Below are 23607 nucleotides of genomic sequence, written 5' to 3'. Positions count from 1 at the left end.
GTTCAAGAGTTGCTGGTACTGTTGTGTTCTTTGTATCGTTGCCAATGGCCGTGGCTAAACCTTGGGCATTGGGAATCGGCCTCACTTGAAGAGGGGGAGAGTAGTCGTGAAGTTCGTAATTGTACACGTAATGGTACAGGCATTGCTGAGAATTGCCACTATATTGGGAATGTTACATTCCGGAATCTAACATTCATGCTTGTACTGCAGGCAGAACATTGTTCACATGGTGGAGCGCAATCGAGTGGTGGTGGTCTGTGGCGAGACCGGCTCTGGAAAGACTACGCAAGTGCCCCAGTTCATCCTCGAGGAGTTCATCCGCAGAGGCGAGGGCTCTGCCTGCAACATAGTCGTCACCCAGCCGCGGAGAATGGCAGCCATTAGCATAGCAAAGCGGGTGGCACAGGAGCGAGGCGAAGAGGTTGGTGGTTTTTACGTTTACTGGCATCGTACAATGCTGTCATAGTGCAACACAAAGACGACAGACTTGAAGACTGCATGAGTGCTCGTCCAGTCTTCTAGTGTATCGTCTTTGTTGTCTTGCGCTATAATGTATATGCATAAGCAACTAGCCTAACTCTCCATTATTTTAAGGTACAGTGCTGATAGGTGGCGACACGGAAATTTTCAAAAACGAGTTTGACGGAATCTAAGTGAGCTTTTGAGGTAAACCTGAGGTCTGTTCGTGTTCGGGGTGCTTTCAGGGCTGCACTGGAAAAGGGTGTGAGGGGTGGCCCTGCAGAAGTGACATCAACTTGCTGGTCTCTCCTGAGGAATCTTGGGGCCTTGAACCAGGGGTTCTCAAACTGGGTTTCAGGGAACCGATTTGTTCCTTGCTTTTTGTGTTGCCCGAGAACCTAAGTCATTGCATGTTTCAACCCACCACCCCTCTTTAATTAGCTTGTGCTTAGCTTATGATAGCTTGTGCTTAGCTTATGATGGCCTTGATTGCTTATGTACTGTAAAACCCAACAAACTCAAACCCTGTTATTTAGCTGCTTTGTCTTGCATCTTTTCATACTGCAATTCATTATCCTGGTAAGTTAAGACAGTGTGTCCACATATGTGGACGCAATCTGAACATTGTCAAATCTCACCTATGCAGTATAAGCCCATTACTGCATTTACACGATTGTATGTCAACTCGAATTCAGTGGACTCCTCTTAAACGGAACTTGAAGGGGATTCAAAAAGTGTTCCATTTATCAGAAGTTTCATTTAAGCAAAGCACACATATTTCATGAAGAAATATTTATTTACCTTGCACCAGCCCTGACTGATGTGGGCATGAAGAAAAAAAGGTATCAATTGTCGTCTGTTTTACATTCTTCAGTTGCTTTTTAACAAAGTAACTGTGCATATTTGAAAGGCTTTGCAAAAATTCTGTGCTCCTTTCACGTTCAAAGTAGTGCTGCAAAAGTGCAACTGCATCCCTAGCTGCGCTGTCTGGCACTGCACTGGGCACAGGGTCCTTGCACTTATCACTGGAGGAAGAGTGGTCGTCGGCTTGCACTTCTGCAATAATTTCTTCAAGACTTTCCTCGCGACAGGTGCGAACATTTGCATCTATGTCCTCATAGTCCTGTCGCGAGAAAGGGGCAGAGGGCACTATTTGATTAAATATAGTGTCTGCTTCATCAGCAGTACCTGCCTCTTCATGGGGCATTGGATCATGTGCTTCGAAGCCTGCATGGTGGAAGCACCTCTGCACTGTTGTTGCCTGAACTTGTTCTCAGGCACGGGCCAATATGTGGATAGCAGACAGCAAGTCAATGACATAATCCTTTCCACTGTCAGCACAAAGCAGCATGCGGTAAAGCAGTTGGCGGCGGTAGCGGACCTTGACATTCTGGATGACTCCTTGGTCCATTGGTTGGATGACAGCAGTTGCATTGCAGGGAAGAATTCAAGGCTGATGGACTTCAGCACTTCCACCTGGCCATGGGCAGGGCAATTATGTATGATGAAGGCAACTTTCCTGCCCTGCCTCGTAAACCTTGCGTCCTCCTCATGCAGCCAATTTTCGAAAATTGCTCTTGTCATCCACGCTCTCCCATTCGTAGTGTAGGCCACAGGTAGATTTCGAATGCCCTTGAAGCAACGTGGGTGTCTCAATTTTCCTACCACCAGCAGCAGCTTTAACTTCTCATCGCCTGCCATGTTAGCACCCACCAGCACGGTAATGCGCTCTTTGCTGCGCTTCCCACCTGTACAGGCTTCGCCTCTGTAGGCGAGAGTCTTCGATGGAAGCGCCTTGTAGAAGAGGCCCATCTCGTCGACGTTGAATGTGTCTCATGGCTCATAGCTGTTTAAAATCTCTGGCATGCGTCCGTGTCGCCAGTCAGCGCAGACTTCTCTATTCACTGCATCACTTTCACGCGAGATGGTTTTGAAGACTAGGCCATGGCGCTTTTTAAATCTGCTAAGCCATCCGTTGCTGACGCAGAAATTTCAACCCCCATTTGCAGGGCTATCTCCCGCGCCTTCTGCTCCAAAATGGGTCCACTTATATGAAAACTGGCAATCCGTGCACGCTTAAACCACAGAAAAAGAACCTTTTCAAGTTCTTCATACGGCGTCGTTCTCATACGCATCCGGTTGGAAGCGAAGGTCCCAGACTTGACAGCTCCTTGAATGGCGTCTTTGTTTTTCATGATCCGCGAAAGCGTTGACTTCGGTATGTCGAACTTCTTTGCGACTTCTGTTTTTGAAAGGGAACTTCACTCAAACTCCTGCAGAATTTGTAACTTCTTTTCAAGCGAGAGCGCTTTGTGCAGCCGTTTCTTGACGCTCTCCATCACGTCGACACACTGACAACACCGATCGCACGTAGGCCTCAACAAATACAAAATTGATTAAGCGACTTACTGGATTGGCTTGTCCCGGCTATTGCGTTGGCTACGAAGAATTTGTTCGTGGTTGCGAGACTGCCGCTGACATATGCGAGCACAAATACGCTCGGGAGGATTCCAAATTGTTACCTTTTGTGCCGTTTAGCGGAGGGTAACACGTTAGTAGTGCTCCAATTAAGCGAAGAATTTTACTGCGCCAGATATACGAAACCAACCAAGTAACCCTGCTTAATTTTGTTTATTCGTAAGTTTCATTTAACCGAGTTTCGTTTATGGGGCGTCCACTGTATAAGTCGACCCCCCCATGTCACATCAGAAAAAAAAAATAATGTGTGCCCATGGGCACATTCCACAACAAAAATGTATTTGTCATTGGACTACTCTTTCACACTTGCACCATCGTCCTCACGAGTGCTGCCATTGTCACTGCTGCTGTGGTGCCACAGCACGTCGTTCTACCATTGACGTCCCGTGTGAAATCGTGCACTTCGCAAACAACCACACCACAACATCACAGGGAACAGCTGAAACTTTTTACTCTCTGCAGCCACACCTGCATCACCTGTACCAAAACTTGGGGCCTGGCACGCAGTTCGTTTCTTCGGCACAAAGAATGACAGCCATCTTGAACATGGCCATGCACAAGTGCTGGACACTTACTGGATTTGGACCACTAACGACGATTGACGATGTACAACAGTAAAAACTGGTAAAGCGTGACTGACGGTCAAGTCAAGTCAAATGCATCAAACACAGCCAGCCCTACCGCTCATGGTGTCACCAACTCCTCTGTCTCTCCCACTCTGCACCCCACTCGTAACGGCGTCGTGCATGCCGTGGCAGAGCTAGTGGCAACTGCGATCGTGAGATGATTCTCCATGTTTATGAATTCGAGTAATGGGGGTTCACTTCAACATTTTGTAGGTGATTTCACCTAAATTTATTTCTTGATTGCATTTTCTTTTCGCATTGCACTTTCGAGTCTATGCGAAAACTGCAAGTAGTGAAAAACTGTCAGTGTAACGAAAAATTCTGGCTTTTCTCAATTTCATTGTATAACATGTACTGGCGCCGCTTAGCATCTTTTGTTGGGGCTAAATTATGGAATAACGTTTCATATAACCTGAAAAGAACATCCAATTTTGTGTCCTCACTAAAAGAAAATGCAAACATTTTTTGCATTTCTAAATACTTTTATCTGTCACTAAAAAAAAATTTTTAGTAGTGGATCACATTTTTAGTAGGCTTGTGCGAATAGCGCTTTTTTGTTTCGAAGAAGCGAATAGTAATTCTTCTCAAATAATTTCGAAGCGAATACTTCAATTAATAGCAAGTAAAGAAAAAAAACAGCAGAGGGCTAAGGTCTGAGATTTACTCAAGGAAAGTAAACAACTTGATTATTTACGAAAATCTAAAATTTTCATGCAAAAACACTAGCTGTTCCACGTGCTGGGGTTTGAGGTTCTTCCTTCGGCAGCTTACAACGGCTCCTGCAGTCGAAAAAAGCCTTTCACTTCTTGTCTGGGTGGCTGGTATCGGATGATGCCATCTGCAACCAGGGTTGGGTAAAGGTGGCTGCCCTTGCTTTTCCTCCACACAAGGGGGTCTCCGGACCGGGAAAGATGGTGGGCCTTCAAGTGCCCAGCACCCTCATTCCAGATTGTACGGCTTGACTGATGATGCGCACGCAGGCTGAAATGTGTAAAAGCACTCCACATAGAACCCCGTGATGGTTCTGCAGAGCAGGTGCTGTTCTCACTTGTTGCTGTACCATGTTGATCAACTGGCACAGTCTCTTCTGCTGCCGTTGTGAGTAGAGTGAACGCCCATTGCTTTGCGGGCCGTTCAGCATAACTGACATCTTTGTATCTAGGATTGACCAACATTGACAATGCATGAAGACATGACATCTTGATATCAGGTAACCTCGTCTTGATGCTATGCAAAGGCTTGAGACAAGCAATGCTGCCTCACCACCTTCGGAAACATGTTCAGCTAGAACCACCTTGGTACACTGCAACGTGGGAGTGACTTGTGACAGCGTGTGATATCTGTCCCCAGACAGTTCAGTTGTGGCATGGTCAAGTGGCTTCAAGATGTGCACTGCTGCATTCATAAGCTTCCACTCACTTGTGTTCAAGTTTGGAACTGCATCAGATTCTGAAAGTTCTACAGCGATGACTGTACGGAGCTTCACGAGTCTGGCCATCATGGCATGCTCACTGTTCCATCATGTCGGGGCGCCTTGTATAAGCTCGAGAGGGTCCAGCTGCATGTTTCTCTGAATTTCCTGAAGCCGTCCTCGGACCTTGGGACTTCGTTTGTATCTAGCCACAGTCGCTCTGGCCTTAGCACAGAACTGCAAAAACCCCGACACTTCTCTTTTGGCATCACTGACACACAACTGAAGGGTGTGTCCAAAACACTGCACACCACTCCAGGATGGCCGCGCTACTGCAGAAGTAAAGTTTCTTTCATTATCTGTAACGACGAAGATTGGCACAGTATCGTGGGTTGGAAGTTCCCACTCCTCGATGACACCTGTGATAAATAGCTTCAGGTTTTCTGCAGTGTGAGAGTTCGTCATCTCCGTGCAAGCCAATGCATGCACGTGTTGCACGAAGTCCCTGTCCATGACGTGACAAGTGACACAAAGGTAGCTGTCATTTGCCCGTGACATCCAACCATTAGCTGTGACTTAAAGTGACTCCACTCCGCTTGCAAAAATGTCCCCGAGCTTCTTTTCCACCTTCTCTTTGCTTGATGCGTAGAGGTCCAGAATGATGGCTCTTCAGAACGTTGTCAGAGACTGCACGCCATAATCCGCCAAAGCGAACTTCATCATGTGGAGGAAACCCAGTTCTTCGACAATGTTGTAGGGCTGCATACCACGAGCTACGAAGCAAGCTATCATTTTCGTCATCCGTTGGGCTTTTGGGGCCGACGCCTTCATTTTAGGCTTGAAACTCTCAGCTATGGATGGTCGTTGACCACTTGCCTTGCTTGCCCCCTTGAGCTTGGATGGCCTTTCGCGTGCGTCCCACTTGTCTTGGTAGTCTTTGTGCAAGTCCGGGTGCCGCTTTAAATGTGTTGCTAGGGTTGTTGTCATACTTGTCGGGGTCTTCAGGACTGCCTTGCATTTAAGACATCGAGCTTCGGTTCCCGGTGGAATCTTTACAAAAAGTTCCAAATCGCATTGCTGGCCGCATGCAAGTCCCCCTTTGGGCTCTCTGGAGTGGTCCAAGGAGGCTGGGATTAATAAAATGCCGCCGCGGCAGAGACAGAGTCGCCCACTAAAAGCAATCGTCCACACCACCACATGCCACCACACCAACAAGATGCGTTTTTTACGCCTTTGTTCTGAGCTTTCCTGACTTTGTATGAATTGGATTGGATTGGGAAAAGTATTGCTGAATCCAAAAGCGAAACTTCCGAAAACGCCTTCTCTTTGCCGCATGCGACTATTCGTTTGAGCCGAATACTTCGAAATTTCCTAATAACAAAATTCGAATCGAAGCCGAATAGCGCATTATTCGTTCAACTATTTGAAAATATCAAATATTCGCACAAGCCTAATTTTTATTAATAAAACAGAAGTTTTGCGACATCAGGCACATTAAGGAACCTCAGGTGGTCTAAGATAATTCAGAGCCTTCCACTTTGGTATCCCTCACAGCTTAGGTGTCGTTATATGACATTAAGCCCCACATTTTATCATTTTTTTGCTTATACAAATGTTTAGTAAAAATGTGAAAATTTTGCACTCCATCCATCACCAGCCGTGACAGCCCGGCTTTGGATCAAGATAACTATTCAGCATTTTGTGTGCAGTGTATGTCAGATAAAGATTTTGATTTATTGAAGCTGTTTGTGAAATCGGCAATGGGGACTGTCTCCTGACTTCATGGTGTCGCATATCATACAAGTGCTCCTGTGTGGTAGCTCAGTGGTTATGGCGCTCGGCTATTGACCTGAACCGTGCGGTTGTGAGGCCAGACGCGGTGGTCGCATTTCAATGGAGGCGAAATTCTAGAGGCCCGTGTACTGTGCGATATCAGTGCATGTTAAAGAATCCCAGGTGGCTGAAATAATATTCCGGAGCCCTCCACCATGGCATCCCTCATAGCCTGAGTCACTTTGGGACGTTAAACCCAATAAAGCCATCCCCTACAAGTGCAGTGCGTTTATTGCCTTGCAGCTGGGCGAGACGGTGGGCTTCCAAGTGCGGCTTTCCAAGCAGCTGTTGTCGAGCCGCGGGGGCTTGCTCTTCTGCACTGTGGGCATCCTCCTGCAGCATCTCAAGGGCAACCCGAAGCTGCGCGGCGTCTCGCACGTCATTGTGGATGAGGTGCATGAAAGGGACGTCTGCACCGACTTCCTGCTGGTGCTCCTCCAGGGGGTGCTGGAGCTGAACCGCAACCTTAGGGTGGGTGTCTCTTCACTCGTTTATTCCCTACAGCCTGAATACTGTCAAGCCCTTGTGTGTGGGGTCCGATCTCCACAGATGTGGATGCACTTAAGTGGGCCTCTTCAATTATTCGTCTCTGGCTGCCCGCGGACTGCCTGCAGGCTGTGAGAGTGCACAGCCAGGCGCTCGATTTTCTCGGGCTGCTCCATATACTTCCGATGGCTGCCCAGAACGTGTTCGTTTTTCTCTGGGTTTTGGGCTGCCAGCGGGCAGCCATACTCGCCAGGACGACTTTGTGCTGGCAGCACCCGGGCTACTAGCAGATTACGGAGAGGTGGTATGTTAGCAGGAAGTGCGCTTGCCCGTATTTATTTGGACCAGAAGGACTGTGGTTCTTCGTGCGATGTTTTGCGCGATGCAGGCGCTTGTTTCGACTAGACCACCGTGTACATCGTTTGTGTCGCCTGTAGTGGCAACTTTTGCAGTAGTTGTGACTGTTAATCTATTTGTTTTGCGTACATGTGTGTGATCGCAATTCGATCATCTCAGCACCTCGCAAGCACAAATGCTCGCTTCATATTACGATCGCTTCTGATGCACAAAATATTACGGCTGTTAATTTCGTGCAACCGGCTGATATTGCGATGGTGTTCAAGGCCTTTCACGAGAGCGGCCTTAGATTCCAGCTTTAGGTATGTGCTCAGATGCGCGCATATATATGCATGTGATGAATTGGTGCTGAACGTGTTTGGCGAGGTGTTGAGCGAGGTGTTGAGCGTATGGAACAGCGTATGGTCGTCATTGTGTTTTGCACAATGGAAAGGCGGATATGGTTTGAGAAGTACTTGATTGATTGAAATATGTTCTTTAGTGAAAGCTCTCAAAGCATACTGGTCGAGGCATCTCTTCTGCCATGTATGTGGCCACACAGTTGTCCCTTAAGGCAGCCGATCGAGGCGAGTGCGGATTCTGTCATCTCCAACTGTCGTACAGCCTGACGCTCGAGCCTTCTGCCACAAGTGCTTAAAATATCTGAGAAGAACTATATGCATGCAACTCCTTGCATTTGGCTCATTAAAGAAATAAAAAGAATTTCCCAGCACGGATCATCATGCATGCATGCACGCACACGCGGTTCATGAGGCGCCGACATGCAAGGCCTGATTACAGTGCCTTTCATTTGAGTGCCAGTTTTCTGCAGTAAAGCTGTAGCGTTGCAGATACGATACGCAGCTAAATTTGTACAGTACATCCGCTGATCACCTGATCGCTTTTGTTGAGATTATGCGTGCATTCCTTGATGGCGGCGGCAAAAGCCGGCAGCCAGCAGACTACATTTGAACAGGACGTATCTCGATTCTTTTTTGATTACAGCCCTCAGGAGGTCACGAACGTAGAAATCGCAACGACCACAGCAGAGTCAATCACTATGCAGGGTCGATCGTCTGTGGTCATACCAGTCATACTTACCGCGTAGTAAGCAAACACATGATAATCCGAGAGTATGGCGTTTCGTTTGATGAGCAACGCACAGGTAGTTTTCCCCTCCGATGTAGTGTCAATTGAAAAATGTTAGATTGCGATTGCTCGTTGTTTTCTTTTGAGGATTTCTCGAAGCTTACACACAGCACACTGTGCACCGAAGGCACACGCTCGCGTTGTCGCCACTAATATATATGGTGGCCACCAGCCCATGTGACCATGATGCGCTTTCCGATCAGGGGGCAAACTTTCTGGCAGCCAGCCATACAGCCAGCAGGCTGCCTGAGCACGGTAAATGGAAGAGGCCCAGTAATCTGCCAGATGTTTACCCTTGTGGTGGTGAAAATTTCATCCACCGATGATCAGTTGGGAGAGTTTAGTAATTCTAAATACCGTATTTACTCGCGTAATCCTCGCACTTTTTTTCCCAGAAAATCAACGCGAAGATTATGGGTGCGATAATTATGCGGGGAAAATTTTCAAGCAAATGTTTCGGAGTGTTAAATGCAAAGATGAATGGGTGCAAGATCAGGATTGTCTGGTCCGCAATTGTAAATGTAACGAAAAGATTACTTTCAAGCGTAACTTACCTTCGTTATGAAAGTACAGGGTGAACGTAAGTAAGCTCAAGCTGCTAAAGCACTTTATTTGCCGCGCGCAACCTCCCCGTCACTACTCGCTTTGCATACGTCCTGCAGGCAATTCTACTCTTCATCAGAGTCCGTGTCGACACTGGAATCAATGTTATGTATGTATGTTATTGAAGGAAGGAAGGAAGGAAAAAAATAGAAAGTTGGGGCCACGCGAGGCGTGCAGTAATTTCTCTCTGGAACGAGGAAATGGTCACTGCGCTGCGCTGGGGGAGGGGGAAGGTAAAGGAAAGAGAGTAGAAATAGAGGGGTACGTGCTCGCCGAGGCGAAGTCACAGTTCCGTAGTCGAGCAGGGAAGGGAGGCCGTGCCGAGAGCAGAGTGCTGATGCGCACTCGGCTGGGCGTTGGAGCCGACTGAGATCGCGGGGGGTGTGGCTTGAGGCGCACGGACCGTAGGGAGGCGCAGGCTTTTCGGCCAATAGAGGTAACAGAGCGCTTATAAAATGGGAAAAAATGTATCAGAGCCAGTAGAGATACAGCGGGGGCTTAGGCAAGGATGTCATCTGTCTCCTTTGTTGTTCATGTTGTACATGCAAGGGTTGGAGAACAAGCTAGAGAGGAGCGGACTAAGCTTCAACCTTTCTTTTTTCAGGCAAGGAGAATAGATTAAACAGTCATTACCGGGACTAATATGCGCTGATGATATAGTGCTAATAGCTGACAACAAGGAAGATTTACAGAAGTTGTTAGACATATGCAGTACAGAGGGAGATAGATTAGGCTTCAAGTATAGTAAGGAAAAATCTGCAGTCATGATATTTAATGAAGAGGGCGGCGAGCATAGAATACAGGAGTTCGTGCTAAAGGTAGTGAATGAGTACAAGTATCTTGGGGTGTGGATAAATAACAGTGCTGAGTATCTGACAGAGCATGAAAAATATGTAATGAATAAAGCTAGTAGGAATGCAGCTGTCATGAAAAATAGGGCACTGGGGAATTACAATAGGTTTGAGGTGGTAAGAGGGATCTGGAAAGGGGTGATGGTCCCTAGCCTGACCTTCGGTAATGCGGTCCTGTGTATGAGGCCAGATGTTCAAGCAAGGCTGGAAATTAGGCAACGGGGAGTAGGGAGGTTAGGTTTGGGAGCACATGGCAATACACCAAATCAGGGGGTACAGGGTGATATGGGATGGGCGTCTTTCGAGAGCAGAGAGGCTAGCAGTAAGATAGCATTTGAGGAACGATTGAGAAAGATGGAGGAAAAGAAAGCGGTGGGCTAGGAAAGTTTTCAGATACCTGTATATAAAGAATGTTGACACGAAATGGAGGAAGCGAACCAGAAAATTGACAAGCAAATATCTGGACAGCAGTAAGGGGGCAAATCAGCAATTATCGGTTAAGAAAAAGGTTAAAGAAACAGAGAGAGCTTTGTGGAAAACAGGGATGCTGACGAAATCGGCACTGGAAACATACCGGACTTTTAAACAGGAAATTGTCAAAGAAAATATCTATGATAATTGTAGGGGAAGCTCTTTCTTGTTTGAGGCCAGGATTGGAGTTTTGCGGACTAAGACGTATAGAGTCAGGTACCAGGAGATAGACACTTTGTGCATTGCGTGCGGAGAGGAGGAGGAAACGGCTGAACACTTGATACTTTTCTGTAAAGGGCTTCACCCTACAGTGGAAAGCAGCGGGGCTGACTTCCCCAAGGCATTGGGGTTTAGGGATAGTGAAGGGAAAGTGGATTTTAAGAGGTTAGAAGTAACCAAGCGAAGGTTATCTGATTGGTGGCTAAAAGCAAGACTGGAGTAAAATTTTACAAGACATGGCTAGGTGGCTTGAGCCACCGCCCAATGTAAAGGGTTCAGCCGTATCCATCCATTCATCCATCCATGGGGAGGCACCAGAATGGTCGCGTGGATTCTGGCGCCGCGCGAGACGGCGCACTCACGATTCGGAAGTCCCGAGTGCAGGTTTACAGAAAACCACACGAGGATGTTCGGTCACTGCACACAATGAGCTAAAAATGCACATGTATGCTACACGAGGCAGCGCCGAAAGGCAGCAGTCTAAAAACGCTCGAGGAGTTTGGCGTCCCGAACAAAACTGAGCAGTGCTCGGAAGGCGTGTCGCGTTATCTCGCGCGGGCCAGCTGGGAAGAGAATTTGTTGTGCGCTGTCACAGGGCAGGGCCAGGCGTCTGTAGCATGCCTGTAGATTGTCTCTGTGTTTCCGCAGAGCAGGGCACTTAGACAGCAGGTGATCGAGAGTCTCAATCGCGCCGCAGTCCTTGCAGACAGGGCTGGTTGCGCCCCGTAGACGGTGCATGCACTCAGCTGTTCAAACGCAGCCGATGCGCATTTTAAGAAGGGTGGCTCGGTCAATAGGCTCAAAGTCCGATGAGCGGATGGGTTTTGGCGCATTGCCTGCGGCCACTCTGTCGTCGGGGTGTTGTGCAACGATGCGGGCTCTGATGTTGTGCCGAGCCACATCGAAGCTCGAGATTGCAGTGCACACGGGCGTGCTGTCAGCGTGAGCCTGTTTGGCCAACTGATCAGCCTGCTCGTTGCCTTGAATACCAACGTGTGATGGGAGCCGCTGAAGCGAAACGTCGCGGCACATATCGCGCGCCCGGCGAAGCTTACTCTCCAGGAAGGCGTACATGGGCAGTGTGTGGCCGGCCCTTTGCAGAGTGGCGAGCGCAGCCCTGGAGTCACTGAGGACAACAGCTGGGGAGAGGTCAGGGGTCTCCAAGATGAGATCCGCTGCGAGGTGCAGGGCCACACCCTCAGCGGTTGTGGATGAGGCGCTGAATGGGAGACGGCATTGCCTGGTAATGCCGAGTGATGGAATTACACAAGCGGCAGCCACGGATGCGCCCTCGTCCAGCACGGAGCTGTCGGTATAAATTTCCACGCGGCCGCTATATTCTTCGTGGAGAAGCGCAGCGGTTTCCTGCTGCAGTGCACAGGGGGGCGTGTTCTTCTTTGACCGCACGCCTGGGATGGCAGTCTCGATGCTGAGCGGGACGCGCGTGTGGGGCGGAAGTGGCGCGCTGAAGCTTGAGGGGGGGGCGGGCGATGTGCACATCAAACAGCCGAGCTGCGCAGCCCATGTGTGAGTGGCGAGCTTCATACAGTCGGCGGAAGAGTTGCGAGGCGCCGGGAGCTCTCAGGTTGCGCTCTATGGTGTTGAGGGCCGTGAGCTGGGCTCGAAGAGACACGGGCCATGCGGCGGCTTCTGCGTAGGTGGCAGCGATGTGGGACCAGCGGGGAAGCCGCATGAAGCAGCATCCGGGATAGCTGTTCGCTGATCGATGTCTATACGTCGCCAGGCGTGTTTGCCTAGCTTCACGAAAGGCAAAGCGTAGAGGAACCTGGCGACAGCGAGGCCGTTGTAAAAACGAAGTGCCAGCTCAGGGGAACATCCCTCTCCGTTTGCAATGAGGCGGGCGATGACGCTGCTGTCTCGCTTTGCTTGTTTTCGCAGCTTGGTGACAGCGGGGAGCCACGTGAGTTTGTCGTCGATCAACAGGCCCAGGTAGCGCGCCGAGGCTTTCCATGGAATGGGGTTTCCTCCCAGGTGCAGTGTTGGGATTAGGTGTTTGGCGCCCGGGCGGGGATGAAGGACCATTGCCTCCGTTTTGTCAATGGAAAGGGATAGGCCAACGGCCGCAAGGAATCGGCCGACCATCTCCAAGGCGTGCTGCAGCTGTCCGCGCACGGTTCGGCCTTTGAGGGTGGGTCCACTGCAGAACAGAGCGATATCGTCCGCATACGGTAGATGCACGCTCGAACTTGGAAGTAGGCAGTGCGCGGGATACATCGAGGGAGGTGTGCGAGAACAAGGTTAAACAAACACGGGCTGAGCACACTGCCCTGAGGCACACCAGCGGTGACGGGGCGAGGGGAGCTGAGAGCGTCGCCAGTGCAGACTCTTGAGCTGCGGTCGCTGAGGAAAGCCTTGAGGTAGGCGAAGAGCCTTCCATTGACACCCAGGAACACAAGTGCCTCGAGGATGGAGGAATGCGACAGGGAGTCGAAGGCGCTCTTCACATCCAGAAGTACGAGGTAGGCGGCCTCCTTTTTGAAGCGGGCTTCTTTGAGGAAGGCGGCTATCTTGGAGATACAGTTGGCTGTAGAGCGCGATCGCCGGAATCCGCTCTGCTCAGGCGCGAGGGAATTGCAGGTCTCTGCCAGCCACTGTAGTCTTCTGAGGGCCATCTCCTCCATGGTCTTCCCCGCGACAGACGTGAGGGAGATGGGCCTGTACGAGTTGAGATGCTTGGGTGGCTTCCCTCTCTTCAGGATGGGCACAATGGTAGCCGTGCGCCATTCCTCGGGAACAACGCCGGTGGAGAACAAATGATTGTACGCCTCCAAAAGCCGGCGTCGCTCTGGAGAATCCAGGTTCGCAAGCATCTGATAGGTGATGCGATCGGGACCCGGGGCACTGCGGAGCTTGCGCTTACACGCGAGGACGGCGTCAAGTTCGTGGGAAGCAAACCGCTCGTTGCAGAGCGCGCAGAGTTCAGGGGGAAAGCGACCAACAATGAGGAGAATGCTTCCGTTGATGAAGGAAGTGGCCTGGTTGTGGTTCACGGCTGGTGCAATCAGGTGATCGGCCAGGAGCTCTGCCAGGGCTTCCGAGGTGATGCCTCTGTCCACTGCGATGGAAAGCACTGGGTATCGAGGTGCTCTGGGGCAGAGCATCCGAGAGAGAATGCGCCAGCCTCGTGCCTGGGACCTGGGTTGGTCCAGGGCCTTGCAGACGTTGATCCAGCTGCGCTGGCAGAGGCGTTTCGCGTGGCGCAAACACAGTGCGTCGAGCCGTTTGTAAATTGTTCGGTGTTCCGGTTTCTCAGTTCGGTGCGCACGACGTTGTGCCTTGCGACGGGCTGCTCGCAAGTTTAGGAGCTTGATGTCGGGCACAGGAGTTCCCGAGGGCACAACGCAGCGGATAGTGGCAGAAGCCGCGCACTGAGCAACGTGGAGGAAGAAGTTCTCGGTGTAACTTGGCTTCGCACTTAGTTCGCGGAATTGTGACCAGCGCACCACTCGGTACACTACTTTTGGAGGGGGCGGCTCTGTAGAAGGGGTGATTACTATAGGCAGGTGATCAGAGCCCAGGGTGTCTGGCTCAGTTTGCCACGAGTATGTGCTGTTGGGAGAGGCCAGGGTGAGGTCTATGGCGGTCGGGGCACAGCTAGCTCGCACAAAGGTGGGGCTGCCCGTGTTAAGAATAGTCAGACCTGCAGCATAGGTGGCATCAAGTAGATCCCAACCCTGCTTGGTGCAGTTGCGGGAGCCCCACTCAGTGTGGTGGCAGTTAAAGTCACCACACACAACGTGATCCCTGCCCAGGCGCGTCGCGAGGCGAACCACGAAGCGTGCGTCCCACTGCCGCCCCGGTCGCACATACACGCTCGCAATGGCTGTGTCCGTTCGGCCGACACGCACGGAGACGGCAACACACTCCACGGGTCCGCCGACGAGGTCCCCGACAGGCACCACGGCGTGCGGCAGAGTTTCGCGCACATAAATGGCCACACGAGGTCGGCCAGGTGGATGCGCGGTGTCCAAACACGGCACAGCACTGCACTGATCAGAGGCGCATTCGGTGGCACCGCTGTAGCCCACATATCCGGGGAGCACGACGTCCTCCGCGTGTGCATAGGTCTCTTGTAGCACGAGAACGTCGTGTTTTTGGCGCGGCAAAATTAGCACGAGCTCAGGCTGACGGTGGCGGAGCGAGCAGCAGTTCCACTGGAAGATGCGCGGCCAGTGTGCAGCAGTGTTGTTAGCCATTATTGGCGAGTGACTGCTGAGCAGCGAGAGCCGCGGCACAGAGCTCTCGCGCGGGTGATGTAGCTGGCAGTGTGTCCATGAGGGCGCGCACAGCAGCACTGAGCACCACAATAACGTCTTCACGATGGTCTGGTGTGGACTGAGGCGTTGCGGGGGTCGCTGCACGACCTTCAAGGGCGTCTCTGTAGGAGCGGGGGCCGGGCGGCGTTGGCTGCGCCGCAGGAGCTGCCGGCTGTCGAACCGAGTTGTGTGCAGCGTTGCGGGGCGCTGCGATGTCTTCCCTCCGCTCGCCGGCCGGTTTGTTGTGGGAGCCGCGCACAGCGAGTAGGGCCTGTTGTCTGGTCATCGCTTTGTTCGAGGCTGCCAGAGTGATAGCGAGGCGCCGCTCTTCCTGCCAGCGTGGACAGCGGGGCTCGGTCGATGAGTGCATCCCACCGCAGTTGACGCACCGCGGCCGAGGTGAGTCGCACTGGGATTGGTGGTGATCGCGGCCGCAGCGCAGGCACCTCGGCAGGCACACTGCAAGCACTGAAGCGGCCTCGGTTGTCGTGCACGAACCAGGCGGCGCAATTTGAAGAGGTAGATCTCTTCGGGTGGGTGGGTGCCCGCGAATCGGAGGATGACGTCGTTTCCGCTTCGCGAGCACGCTAGCACGGGCACCTTGCTCTCAATGCCCGACAAGATGTTCTCGGCCGATAGAGTGCGGTCCACACGAAACACTCGGCCGGTGCATGTGTTGCCGCCTGCCTCCTTGGCGCGCACCTTAATGTCACAGATGGTGCTGACGCTGAGCAGGGGATCGAGGTCGGCGGATGCGTTCGCGTCCACGGCGACAACGTTCCTGTGGAAGTTGATGCGCACTGCTTTAACCTCGGGCAACTTGGAGAGCTGGGCAGCGATGGCGTCCCTGGATGACTTCAGGTAATTCGCCATCATGTCCACAGGGTAATAGAGAATGGTGGCAGTGCCGGACCCCTTCTTGCCCTGTTGTGGTGGTGGTGCGGGGAAGCGCGCTGCAGACGGCTGCGTCACAGGGGCCGCTGAGATGGTTTGTATTTGTATACGGCGGCGGGGAGCATCCCGCGGTGGCCTTTGAACTGCTGCGCCGAGCCCCTCGGCTGTCGTGTTGTCCCGCCGAGCGGGTGGGGGACGAGGGGGCCTCTTGAGGGGGGGGAGGGTGCCGGCTCTTTTGTTGGCGTAGGCGAGTGCAGCACGCTGGTAGTCTGCCTCTGTGAACGCGTTGGTCGGGGCGGCGTTTGTTGTGGCGGCAGAGGCAGCGGGAACGATGCTATCTGCCTCTGGGAGGGCTTGCTTCCCGCTTGTGCTTTCAGAGCTTTTTTGGGTCTCCTCCAGGTGGGTGGAGGGAGCCGTGTTTGTTATGACGGCATCCCGGTCTGGCTCGTGGGTCCGCCACTGTATAGGGGAAGTGCCGCTTTCGCAGGTTTCATCACGGTGGACGGGAACGGGCGTCACGCTGTCGTAGCGTCGCAGTAACGGTGGCTCTGGCGTTGGCACGGTTCCTGTGCTGACACCATCTCCTGCTTCAAGGCCACCGTCAGAGCCTTGCTGCGGTGTGCTGTCATTCCCAGGTGCGTAGCCAGGTGGAGGGGTCCTCTGTATTGCAGAGGCAATGTGGACCGCTTCTTGCTGGCGCTGAAGCGTGATGCTTGCTTCGGCGATCAGTTTTCGGAGGCTGCGGGAGCATCCAACACTGCTGGACCGCCTGTGGCGAAGGAGGGCAGTTCGGATGCCATCCTCGTCGAGCAGGTGGAGGGCATCCTCGCCGTCTGCCATGGCTTCAATGGTGGCTATTAGCTAATAGTCAGGGGGCTGGAAGGCCCATGGCACACAGGCCACAGGAAATGGCCACACGAGCGAAAAAAGTGTAAGGCACTCAATCCCTACGCGACTGCAAATATACGGCGTACGGCTTAAGGAGATCGAGCGAGGAGCCGATGCCGTGACGGGAGCGGACGGAGCACAAGAAAAGCACGTCTTCTCTCTTCGAAGGTCAGAGACCATCAAGAGCACGGTGCAACACGCAAACAAGGCAAACGAGGCCTACGACACACCGGAGAGCTGGAGACACCTTCGCAAAATGGCGTAGCGGTGGTGAGTGGATGAGCGGTAGCGGCGGTGGCAGCGGATGATAGCACAGTACCGCCGCCTAGTAGCACACGCGCCCAACCATGGCAGTTTGTTGTGGCCGCAGTCAATAGATGGCGATCGCTACGACAAGCAGATGGCTCGCGGCAGTAATTTTGGGGGTGCGATGATTATGCGGGGAAAAAAATTTTTCCAATTTTTGATAGCCAATGTGGGGGGTGCGAGCATTATGCGAGTGTGAGCATTATGCGAGTAAATACCCTAGGTCTGTTTAAGACAGGCGTCTGGCGTCACATGCACAGCGCGGTAAATGGTTGAGGGGCAAAGGTGGAGGGTGTGAGAGCAGCCGATGAGTGTGATGACTTGATTTTGTTGAATACGCCGTATAAAGCTGTCGAAATATATGCTTAAAGAGGCACCGCGATGTCTTCCTCAGTGCCGATTGATCTGATTAAATGGATTCCTCACGCATTCCAGAGACCAGTGCAAAAAGAATGATTGAAATCGGTGCATGCAAACGAAAGCTATTCCGCTCGGAAAATTCAAGATAGAAACATCAGACGAAAATGCGTTTCAGTCGCCCATTTCACTCACCCAGTGCTGAGTTTTGGCGCTACCAATCAGAACCACACCTAACAAACACGCAGCAGAAGCTTACATGCAATTGTTACTTATCCAGGACAGCTCACAGCCGCGCATTTTGATGGCGTCGTCCCCACATGTACGTGCCGTAGACAGGGCTAAAGTCCCTTCTTTTAGAAAAATCTTATGAAGGGACTTTACACATGGCAGAGGTCACTAAGTCTACAAAGGAAGCTCATCCTCTCCAACCTCACCTGCTGTCCGGCTTCTCCCTTCACATTTGTGAGCATGTTGTGTCACCGGCTTTTCTTCCTTCTTTTCTTTTTTTTCGCTGCCTTGAAAAACAGTGGTGTGAAAAACAGTGTTTGTCTCCAAGAAAGTTTGAAGCAAAATGGAAACTGTTTCCCTAAGCGTTATTCTTGTCAGTTTCTGTTCGCTTTCACTGAGAATCAGTTTTTGTGGCATGGGAAAACCTTGCAGTACTCAGAGTGTTGCAAATGGGTCGCAAGCCCCAAGGGTAGCGTTGGCCTGGCGGCCTGGGGCACAGCTGGAAACATCCGAAGGTCCTGGCAAAGGATGAGTCGACTGCCAACAGAACAACTTGTTTATTCTAGCATCGCAAAAGAGCAGCCGGTCAGGGCGACCACGTTACTCGACGGAAGAAATCGAAGCCTCTCTTTGGCGTCCGGGGCAGCTGCCTTTATACCCTCGGAGTCGAGGGCAAGAAGGAACGGCTCGGGATGAGGCGCACGAGACGGCGACGCACGGACATGTTGAGACGTGACGTGACGCGTCCGCCGGGCCGGCGCCGGTCAGACCTCCTCGCCTCCCAGTTGGGGAGCTCCTCTCCCCGGCTGCCGCGCTTTGACAAGCGTGGGCACCAACATGCACACACACACACGCACACACGAAGACACGTGGCATTGAAACCTGCCTGGACGCGCTTGGCGGGAGGCGTTGCGGCAGCACTGAACGGGCCAAAATGACCGCCACTTTGAACGAAACCCCGGCGTCCGTTGCATCCGCGCCGGCTATACCGCGCGTCGTAGGCGAAACGTAACAGACCGCCCCGCCGGGAGAAGGAGATCCCGATGGTCAGGGGACTGCATCCGCTGTCCGGAGGGATGTCGCTCGATGATGCTCGTAATCGAAATCGGTCTTCCCTCGGCATTGCTTGAGCGCAGCGCACAGAGAAGGCCTCGTTCTCAGGTTCAGGTTCACACAGGACACTGCAAAGTGACGTCGGGAGAGTTGCCATTTTTGTTCTCGTTCCCAGCAAGCGTTAGAACTACGCCGAAACGCAACCGCTCAGTCAGCAAGCACGAGACAACCCTCACCAAGCTCTGCCAGGCTCTTTCCCCTTTTATACTACTGCCTAGTTCCTTACAGTAGTCAAGCAGCACTCAGAACGCGTCCACAAATGGGAAAATTGCACTAGAAAGCACGTCATCACTTTGAAACACTAAACAAAAGCAATATGTTAAAAATCCTGCCTCAGGAAGAAAACATCAGTAACAAACAACTTTGAGGCAGATTCCTACGTTAGGGGCCTCGACTTAAGCCATCGGCGTTACCGTTGAGACTCCCCTTTTTGTAACGCACCTCAAAGGAATATTGTTGCAAAGCGAGGCTCCAGCGCAGGAGGCGGCCATTTTTGGGAGAGATGGTCTGCAGCCATTTGAGAGGGCAGTGATCCGTCTCAATGATAAACCTCGAGCCGGCTAGGTAGCATGACAATTTCTGAACGGCCCACACGAGACGCGCACACTCTTTCTCGGTGGCGCTGTACGCCTGCTCACAACAGGTCAGCTTACGACTAGCATACAGGACGGGGTGTTCCACTTCTCCATTTTCCCGTTGGCACAGTACAACGCCCATGCCTCGCTCACTAGCATCGCACTGAACAACGAACCCTTTTGTGTAGTCTGGCGATCGTAGCACAGGCTGGCTTGTTAGGGCGCTCTTTAAGGCGCTAAAAGCTCTTTCCCTTGTCTCGCCCCAGACGACTATTTGGGGCTCTGTTTTTCTTAGAGCATCCGTCAGGGGAGCCGCGATATCGGAGTACCTGGGGATGTACCTCTGATAGTAGCCGGCGACACCTAAGAACGACCGAATATCGGTCTTCGTGCGCGGTTGCGGGAAGTCTCGCACAGCGGCCACCTTTATTTCACAGGGGCGGCGACGACCCTGTCCAATCACGTGACCGAGGTAGACAACCTCGGCCTGTGCTAATTGGCACTTGGGAGCCTTGACTGTCAAGCCCGCTTCGCGCAGGCGGGTTAGCACTGCCCGCAAGTGTGCCATATGCTCAGACCAGGATGCGGAGAATATCGCTACGTCGTCTAAATACGGTAAAGCGAATTCTTCCTGTCCCCGCAACACTTTGTCCATGAGGCTTGAAAAGCAGTATGGCGCATTCTTCAAACCAAAACTCAAAACTTTAGGACGGAATGTTCCCATTGGTGAAATGAACGCCGCATACCTACTAGCCTCTTCTGTAAGTGGAACCTGCCAATAACCCCTGACAAGATCTAGGGTGGAAATAAACTGAGCGCTACTAACTTTCTCAAGGCGCTCCTCGATGTTAGGGATCGGATAAATTTGATCCTTAGTGATGGAATTAAGCCTGCGGTAGTCGACGCAAGGACGAGGTTCCTTGCCCGGTACCTCAACTAAAATCAAAGGGGAGGTATAATCACTCTCACCCGCCTCAATAACACCAAGCTGTAGCATTTTCTTTACCTCAGCCTCCATAATATCGCGCTGGCGGGGTGACACCCGGTACACCTTGGATCGTACTGGCTCTGGGGAGGTAAGTTCTATTTTATGAGTAAGGACAGAAGTCCTACCAGGCCTCTCAGAGAACTGACCTTGAAACTCTTGTAAGAGTTGGTGTAGTTCGGTTTTCTGCTCAGGCGACAGCGGTGCTTTACTGAGTAAGTCACTAATGACCTGATCGGTGTCTTCCCTGTTCATCACTGAGCCTAGTCCCGGAAGCTCTTCGGGAACGTTTACCATCATACACACCACTGCTTCCCGTTGTCTATAGGGTTTGAGCAGATTACAGTGGTAAACTTGCTGTGCTTTCCGTTTTCCTTGCAGACTCACCACGTAGTTAACGTCCGACAGTTTTTGAACAATCCGTGCTGGGCCCTCCGACTGCACGTCGAGTTGGTTTTTTAGCGATGTGCGCAATATCATTACCTCATCGCCCACCTCAAAACGACGGGCCCTGGCTGTCCGATCATAATAAACCTTGGCCCTCTGCAGGGCCTTTGCCATTGCTTCACCTGACAACTCCTGTGCCCTTCTTAAGCGTTCGAGGAGCCTAAGCACGTACTCGACCACGACTGGGTCGTCGCCCCTGCCTTCCCACGATTCTCGAAGCATGCGAAGCGGAGACCGTAGCGAGCGACCGTACACCAGCTCAGCTGGCGAAAACCCCGTAGCCGCATGCGGCGCGGTCCTTAATGCAAACATCACCCCAGGCAGACACAGCTCCCAATCACTTTGTTGTTCAAAACACAATGCTCTCAACACGCGCTTCATGACGGAGTGGAGCTTCTCAACGGAATTCGACTGTGGGGGGTACACTGAGCTGTGTAACAGCTTTACCCCACACCTTTCGAGAAAGGCTGTCGTCAAAGCGCTAGTAAACACTGTGCCCTGATCTGACTGGATTTCCGCAGGAAAACCAACTCGCGCAAATATGGACAGTAGTGCATTGACTATCTCAACTGAGCTGAGTTCTTTAAGCGGCACTGCTTCAGGGAACTTTGTCGCTGGGCAGATCACAGTCAAAATGTGTCTGTAACCCGTGGCTGTTACCGGCAGAGGTCCCACTGTATCCATAACGAGCCGTCTAAAAGGCTCCGTAATGATAGGTACCAACTTCAACGGCGCCCTCGATTTGTCCCCTGGTTTGCCAACCCGCTGACAGGTGTCACATGTCCTCACAAAGTGTTCTGCGTCACGAAAACACCCTGGCCAATAGTACTCTTGCAAGAGACGGTCCTTAGTCTTCTTAACTCCTAGGTGTCCGGACCACGAACCGCCATGCGACAAGCGCAACAGATCCTGACGGTAGCACTGAGGCACGATCAGCTGATCGAACTCCACTCCCCTGCGGTCTAGATACTTCCGGTACAGGATCCCACCTCTTTCCACAAAACGAGCATTTTTCTTGGCGATACCTTCCTTGACATTGCAGCGCATGTTTTCTAGGCTGCCATCCTTTTTTTGCTCGGCTATCAAAGCCGACCAGCTGACTTTTAGCAACCTATTAAGTCCATCTGACGTAGGCGCGATGAGCAAATCTGCAGATAGCTCTTCTAACTTTCCCGTGTCGGGCATTTCCTCTCCAGTACCTGGTGCCTTCAACGCTACAGGCTCAATTTTATTCAGTTCGGACATGCTCTGAATATCAGCTTGCTGCGCCTCCGACCCTTTCTCATTGTTCGACAACGTCGGCCCCGCAACTACCGCCTTTGCAGCGAGCTCCCGAACTCTCGATCTGGTTAAGGCCTGAACGCTAGCCTCACCAAACAAAAGCCCCTTCTCGCGCAGGAGGTGATCGGACCTGTTCGAAAATAGGTACGGGTACTGGGGGGGCAGCATAGATGACACTGCGGCCTCCGTCTCAATTGCTCCGAAAGGTCCTTCAATAAGCACTTTTGCTAGGGGCAGACACACGCTATGAGCTTCCACGGCTTGCTTGATCCATGCGCACTCGCCCGTGAACATATCGGGTTCTACGTAAGAGGGGTGAACTACATCCATTGTAGCTGCAGAATCACGAAGCACTCGGCACTCTTTCCCGTTCACGAGGAAGTCTCGCATGTAAGGCTTCGAGAAGCTTCATGTTCTCGTCAGTGCTACATAATGACAAAAACACGACTTTTGTTTTTGTTTCTGGACACTGCGCCCAAAAGTGACCCGGCTTCTGGCACGTATAACACACGCGCGCTTGCCTCGTCTCGAACCGCTTTCTGCGTTCGGCTTCGGCTGCCGCCGTCTCCTTACGTTCGGTCGGACTGCTTTCACTCGCATCCGCACTACGTGTGTCCCCCCTTGCTCTCATGGGTGTGAACTTCGGCCTCTCATACTTGGAGCCAAATTCACCCTTTTGACCGTCCTTAGCTTCGCGAGCCCGACGCGTCACAAACTCCTCGGCTAGCTCGGCGGCTTTAGCCACTGTACTAACGTGTGGCCTATCCAAGACCCAGTACCGCACGTTCTCAGGTAACCGACTATAAAACTGTTCCAGCCCGAAACACTGCAGAATTTTCTCGTGGTCACCAAACGCTTTCTCTTCTTTGAGCCACTCCTGCATGTTTGACATAAGCCTGTGGGCAAACTCTGTATATGACTCACTTCTGCCTTTTTCATTTTCCCGAAACTTCCGACGGAACGCCTCCGCTGACAGCCTGTACTTTTTTAGCAGACTCGATTTCACTTGGTTGAAATCCTCTGCCTCCTCTCTCTTCAAGCGAGCGACTACGTCGGCCGCCTCGCCGGGTAACAAAGTGAGCAAGCGCTGTGGCCACGTTTCCCGAGAGAACCCCTGCTTCTCGCACGTTCGCTCAAAGTTAACCAGGAACAAACCAATGTCCTCTCCAAGTTTAAACGGCCGCATCAGGTCAGTCATTTTGAACGATACCCGCTCCCCTGCACCGTGTGCCTGATTTCCATTACGAGCGCGTTCCATCTCTACCTCGAGACGCTTCATTTCCAAAGCGTGTTGACGGTCGCGCTCTTTCTCTTCTTGCTCTTTACGTTCG

General features: G+C 52.0%; 1 protein-coding gene and 1 pseudogene across 1 annotated transcript in view; one reads left to right on the top strand and one right to left on the bottom strand.

Moving 5' to 3' along the window:
- The window catches only part of LOC144106955 (ATP-dependent RNA helicase DHX30-like), a 113777-nt gene that overhangs the window by 24792 nt on the left and 65378 nt on the right, over nucleotides 1-23607 (top strand). Inside the window, exons 8-9 of the mRNA XM_077639920.1 lie at nucleotides 211-421; nucleotides 7051-7278. Coding sequence (XP_077496046.1) covers nucleotides 211-421; nucleotides 7051-7278 — 439 coding nt within the window. The remainder of the gene's footprint in view (nucleotides 1-210; nucleotides 422-7050; nucleotides 7279-23607) is intronic.
- LOC144107270 (zinc finger BED domain-containing protein 4-like) lies at nucleotides 4331-5487 on the bottom strand (annotated as a pseudogene).

The sequence above is a fragment of the Amblyomma americanum genome, chromosome 10 (genome assembly GCF_052857255.1).
Source record: "Amblyomma americanum isolate KBUSLIRL-KWMA chromosome 10, ASM5285725v1, whole genome shotgun sequence".
NCBI classification, from domain to species: Eukaryota; Metazoa; Arthropoda; class Arachnida; order Ixodida; family Ixodidae; genus Amblyomma; species Amblyomma americanum.
Note: the sequence above shows the minus strand (reverse complement) of the source record. Positions and strands in the feature narration are given on the sequence as shown.